Source organism: Marmota marmota, unplaced genomic scaffold (assembly GCF_001458135.2).
Source record: "Marmota marmota marmota unplaced genomic scaffold, marMar, whole genome shotgun sequence".
Classification (NCBI taxonomy): domain Eukaryota; kingdom Metazoa; phylum Chordata; class Mammalia; order Rodentia; family Sciuridae; genus Marmota; species Marmota marmota.
The window spans coordinates 39,102,171-39,108,202 of NW_026000016.1; the positions used below are offsets into that span (position 1 = coordinate 39,102,171).

The following is a 6,032-nucleotide window of genomic DNA, read 5'->3' on the forward strand; positions in this document are numbered from 1 at the left end:
TAACCCACTTGAAGCAAAGTGTGAAAGATGATATATCAAGAACTATGTAATGTTTTGAACAACCAACAATTAAAAAAAAAAGAGATAAAGGAAGATAAGGGAGAGAGGTATTCATAAACTAAGGAATGTGATTTACTAACTCTGCACCTGGTGTCTGGAAAGAGAGGATCACAGGAACATTGTCAGGGAATGTGTTGCCCTTCACAACCACAGGGATATATTAAAATGGAAAAGAAACTCAACTAACTTTAGGAAGTGGACTTGTGCAGGGCACACATATTATGTGACATAGATATCCAAATGACAGTGAGGACAAACTAAACTTTATAGGAGATTATTTAATTTAGCTGGCCTGCCACATCCAGAAATGTAAAAACTCAAGCAGAGTGATTGTGATATAAATCATCAATAATTCCACATTCCAGGATCACTGTACATTCAGCAAGTTTTACCCACATTATTTATTGCAATAAGTGACGAAGCTTAAGTGGAGTTGATAAGCTGAGGTTTTCTTTTGAGCACTGTACAGAAAAGCAAATCCTCTATCTTCTCAGGAAAAGAGATATAGTGTATTATTTAAATGATTTTCTCCTTGTCTCTCTCTCGCTCCAGTTTTTCAATCTCCAAATACAGTTTATGTAACTCCAGGGCCACTTTGGAGTCCCTGGGGTTTGGGAGACACTCTAAGAGGTTTTTGCCTGCCAGCACTATGTCACGATCTTCAGGGGCTTCCTGAAAAAGAAAACCAGAACAGTGAATTTGCAAGGTTTCCCCTTCCTTGGAAAGGCCTGTGCTTCTTTTAGGATGATAGGGGGTAGGCTGCAAGGTGAGTTCCAAGATGAGTGTGTAGGAAACTCCAGGAAAAATACTTTGGAACTTAGTAAATATTTCTCAGAGAGCTCAGTCCTTAGGTAATCATTACCATCAACTCAAGCAGAGAGGGAGTTGGAGCTCATGGTAATTCCAAAAATGTCTGAAAGCACACCTGGCATGCTAGTTCCGCTGACCAAACAGAAATGGAGCAAAAGCATGGCAGAAGTTAGACAAAAATGCTTCCTGGGGCCAAGGAAGAATATTATTAACCAAGGTCCTTGGTTATTACCACTCTCCTGTCCACCTGGGCTGGCCTGCTGAAAAACAAGTGCAATCAACTTGCTACCAATACAGACACATCACCATGCTTCAAAGTGGAAAGATTCTGTCCTATAAACACCACATGTAACCCAGACAACTGAGACCATCCCTTAGGACACATTACTCCTCCTATTTTATAAACCATCTCACTTGGAATTTGTTATAAGGTGTCACATGACATAAAGTTCATTGAAGGAGTATCATTCACCCTTTCACACTTAGGCACAGCCGGGCTCCAAGATCTGTTTTCTGAGCAAGAGATATGCGGGGCGCCATTCATCTTGTAGCCAGGGTCACACTGGATGGTGACAGCTTCAGGGCTGATATACTGATCCTTCTCCACAGATAGCTTCCCACTGGGTATCTTTGGTTTTAGGCACAGAGCTGTAATCAAAACACATTAACTTTGCACCTCGTTTCTCTTAGAGAATACACATTTGGACACTGAAAATCAATTAAAGGAGTCTTCCAACTCTGTTGCCATGGCCACCACCACCAGCTCTGCCAAGATTGTTACTAGCTAGCATTTACTGAGCACTTGCTAAGTGTCAACTATGTGCCAAGCACTTCAGGTGCATCTTTCATGTAACCTTCAGCCACCCTGTGAGAGAGAGACTATGAGGGTGCCCGTTATAGAGAGAACGGAGGTATGGAGAAGCTAATTGCCTTGTCCCAAGTCATACAGAGCACTTGTAAGTAGCACAGCCTGAGTGAACCCAGGAGACCTAATTCCAGGTTTTGGACTCTCTGTGATGCAGGACTTCTCTTCTTGCCTTGGTTCTCTCCTGTATATAATGAAAGCAGTGACAGCAACTTAGGTCGTAGAGTTGTTGAGAGTGAAATGATGGGACCAGGTATGGTGGTGCTCGCCTGTAATCCTAGCAGATTGGGAGGATGAGGCAGGAGGATCATGAGTTCAAAGGTAAATTATTGCCTCAGCAATTTAGCGAGGCACTTAGGAACTCAGAGAGACCCTGTCTTTAAATAAAATATTAAAGAGGGCTGGGGATGTGGCTCAGTGGTTAAGCACCCCTGGGTTCAATCCTCAGTACCAAAAAAAAAAAAAAAATTAGTGAAATGATGGAAATAACCTTATGGACATTTTGCTTATTCTTCCAAAATAGCCTGGTGACGGAAAGGGAGGCCACTGTCTCCTGAAAGGTTCTGAACTGACTAAGAACACACGAGTGTTATTTCCTGGATGTTTGAAATAGAACCATGACCAAGTGTGAACTCACAGTGACTCTGGCCGGCAGGACCTGTTCTCTCTGAGTCACTTCTGAACCACTCTGCAGGCTCTACCTGCTTCACAGTGCTCTGCTGGGAGTTTGATTACCTTTACATCGAGGAGCTGGAGGCGACCATCCTGAAAACCGGCAGGAAATTTCAGCTGCTCCTATAAGAGCATATCCTTCCTTGCATTCATACTGCACCACGGTGCTGAGCGATAGGACCCCACTGATATACCTATAATGCCCATGTGCAATCTTAGGAGGGGGACTGCAGCCTTGGGTAGGAGACAGAGGGAGAGAGAAAATTTTCTGACTCATTATTAAGGTACGTTAGCCAGCTTTTCACTTCAATAATACCTAAGATAATTAATTCATAAAGGTAAATTATTGCTGGGCGTGGTGATGCACCCCTGTAATCCCAGCGACTCCTGGAGGCTGAGGCAGGAGGATCACAAGTTCAAAGCCTGCCTCAGCAACTTAGTGAGACTGTCTCTAAATAAAATATAAAAAAGGCCTGGGAGCCCCGCGCAGTGGTACGCACCTGTAATCCCAACGGCTAGGGAGGCTGAGACAGTAGGATCACGAGTTCAAAGCCAGCCTCAGCAAAAGAGAGGCACTAAGCAACTCAGTGAGACTCTGTCTCTAAATAAAGTACAGACTAGGGCTGGGGCTGGGACTCAGTGGTTAAGCGCCCTGGGGTTCAATACCCGGTACCAAAAAAAAAAAAAAAAAAAAGTGTCCAAGTGTGAATTTAGGCTAACAGTTTCAGAGGTTCCCCTCATCAGGTGGACTCATTGCTTTTAGGTCTATAGCGAGGCAGCACATCCGGGAGGAAGTACTGTGGTGTGGCCGAGCAAAACCTCTCAACTCAACGCCAGGAAAGTGTAAGAAGGCGAGGCAGAGGCCAAGGCGGAGGCGGAGGCTGGGGCCCCACAACCCCTTTCAGGGCACACCCCAGGGACTGCAAGACCTCCTGCCAGGCCCCGCCTCTTAGACATCCACTGCTTCTCAATAGCACCACCTAGAGGACCAAGCCGTTAACGCAGGGACCTATTGGATAGTCAAGATCCAAGCTGGAGTCTAAGGGGGTTTGTTGGTAGACTTTCACCCCGCCTAATTAATTTCTTTGCTTATGAAATAACATAGCATAATTTAAAATGGAGATGTCACTTCTCATATCGTCAAGCGGCTGAGAATTAAGGATAGTGGGCATGTATGTGTATATTGGGGGGAAGGGGAAATTGACTACTTTCCCAGTATAGAGCTCTTCTATTTTCAATAATTTTTAAATATTTAACAAAATGTGTGTGTAAGCACAAGGCCATGCAAGGCGATGTTTTAAGCATCTAACAAATATAAATTCATGTAATTTCCCCCAAACAACCCCATTAAGTAAGCATCATTACTATCCCCGTCTCACGAACAAGAAAACAAGCACAGAGAAGTGAAGCAGCTTTCCCAAGGTCACACAGGGAGAAGCAGTGTAGTTTGCCCCACACGGGGTCCATGCCCTTCACAACATGACTCTGCTAAGAGTCTGTGCTACTTGTGGACAATGAAGGACCTTTAGATATAAAGCAACAGAAGCATCTTTTTCAAGAAACATTTGCGATTAGACATTGGTCTTTATTAACACTTGTAAGGGCTACAAACCCAGAATCCCCAAGCACCTTCCCATCCATCAACTCCAAGACTATTCCGTGTTTCTGCATTTTTTTTAAAGAAGAGAATCACAGGGAAAAAAATTACTTTCAACACTTTAACAATAAAAATGACTCACTAAACTGCAACAATAAAACCTTATATTTATATAACGTCTTATGATATACAGAGAACTTTTATACATGTACCTGACAAATTCAGATTCCAGTTAATTTCCTTAGAATTTGTGACAACAATAATTATTTCACTTTTGCTTTACAGATGGCAAAAACTAAAAACCAATTAGAAAACATGTAAAGCAAGGGATGATTAACTCATTTTTAAAACAAAGGAATTTGAAGCACTTTTGTATTTATATTTATATGGAACAAAATGAAGTTCTTGCAATTTATTCTTACCTGTTTATTAGGCTATATTCCCAGGAACGTATACAAACTAAGTTTTTTCTTTTCTTTTTTTTTTCTGTTGTAATGGGAATAACACATACCCTAAAGTATCAGAAGCTTTGAAAAAATATTTTGTAGTTAAACCTTTCCATTATTAAGATGGAAATTAGTAAATGATTTATTATACCATTAATAGTTAATTTATTGTTAAAGTATTGGCATCAATATAATTATTTGTTTTATCTCTCATACATTGATGTCAGTGACTACAATTTGACTGGGTCTTTAATTCCAATATGGAATGAAGAGGCTACCACATTTGCATTGATTGTTCTTGTCCCTCATGCTTTTCTGGGACCCCAGCAACCATCTCACTCACCGTGTAGGCTGGACGGGCAAAGGAGCAAGATCAGAGCCCCCAGGAAGCACGGAGACAGGGAACAGCTCCCTGGCAAGAGCCTCATGGTCTGTGTTCCTTCCAACCAACAGAAGCTCAAAAGAGGTTGCAGATTCTGCCTGAAGTATCTGGAGGAAAGAGCAAATTAGCGGTAGCACCTGCCAAGTTGGAGGCCAGCTGCAAAATAGTCAGCAGCAGCTAACCCGCGGGGGAAACTGGGTCAAGAGTGAGCTCTGAATTAGGAGGAAGCTTAGGGGAAGAGAGCAGAATTGGGTTTCCTCAGATCAGTGGAGTCAAAGGCCCCTGGAAACCTCAGTTCTAGCATCCAGGTTCTGATAGTGGAGCAAGGAACATGGTGGAGCTCTGGGGTAATTTAGAATGTGACCCTCTGTTTTCACTGCAAGAGTGGGATTTCAAAGAGATATAAGTCATTCGTTTCCTGAGTGACAAATAAAGAGACTGGGGGGGTGGGGGGGCGCTTTGGTTTAAAGTGAGTGGTCTCAGCCACCCTCAAGCAAACCTGGAGGAAAATAAAGCGAAGTCTGAGGTTCCCTTAGAATCTGGACACTGCAGTGGGAGAGAAAGGCACATCTGCCAAGGACTGCGTAATCAGGAACGAGTTGTGACTTTTAAAAGGATGACATTAAAAACCAAAACCAAAGATGGTGGGAAAAAAAGGGAAATTTTTTCTCAGAGAAGTTCTGGAGCGTCGTGGGGAATGAGAAATATGAACAAAATTAAAAATACAGACAGGACTAAAAAACCGCTCAGATGGTCCTGAATGGGACATTGCTTTTTGTTACCGTGATTCACCACGTTGTCTAATGGAGCACAGGTTGGTCCCATTTCCATAGATTAAAAGAGGAAACAGTGACACCTGACGCCATGAAATGCATTCAAGAGCACACATGGGAATGGCTGGTATTGGCCACCATGCAGGGAGGAAGAGTCCCCAAGACTGTAAGATTCACCTGGTGGTTCAGTCAGCCAAAGGGTACATCCAGGCTGGTGTGGTCTCTGACAGCGAAAGCAGTGAAAGATGTTTCAGAGCATAATTGTTACCTTCCATGGGAAGTGATACTGAAAGATATGCTGATGCTTACTAAAAGAAGATGAGTTTGGAAAAATGCCTGCAAATGAACTTCTCTCCCAGTTCAGCTCTGCAAAGACAGTTACAGGAGTTCAAAATGCACTTACCAGAAATAACTGGGTAGGTCGTGA

The 6,032-nt window shown here is 42.9% G+C and overlaps 1 protein-coding gene across 1 annotated transcript; it reads right to left on the bottom strand.

Annotated features, from left to right (window-relative positions):
* Window positions 1-318: 318 nt before the first annotated feature.
* Window positions 319-5,417, bottom strand: LOC107140595 (C4b-binding protein alpha chain-like). Its single transcript, XM_015483723.2, has 5 exons — window positions 5,332-5,417; window positions 4,794-4,939; window positions 2,471-2,641; window positions 1,343-1,518; window positions 319-732 (listed from the first exon to the last, which is right to left on the bottom strand). Exons 1-5 carry the CDS (start codon window positions 5,400-5,402, stop codon window positions 577-579), a joined length of 720 nt encoding a protein of 239 aa, XP_015339209.2. The 5' UTR covers window positions 5,403-5,417; the 3' UTR covers window positions 319-576.
* Between the last annotated feature and the right edge of the window lie 615 nt (window positions 5,418-6,032).

Excerpts from the sequence above, each read along its gene's own strand:
- LOC107140595 (XM_015483723.2), bottom strand. The coding sequence starts at position 5,402 with ATGTGCCTTTCTCTCCCACTGCAGTGTCCAGATTCTAAGGGAACCTCA. Across the intron at positions 1,519-2,470 it reads TCCAGCTCCTCGATGTAAAG|CTCTGTGCCTAAAACCAAAG; the intron begins GTAATCAAACTC and ends TTTTGATTACAG. Across the intron at positions 733-1,342 it reads CTGTGCCTAAGTGTGAAAGG|GAAGCCCCTGAAGATCGTGA; the intron begins GTGAATGATACT and ends TTTCTTTTTCAG.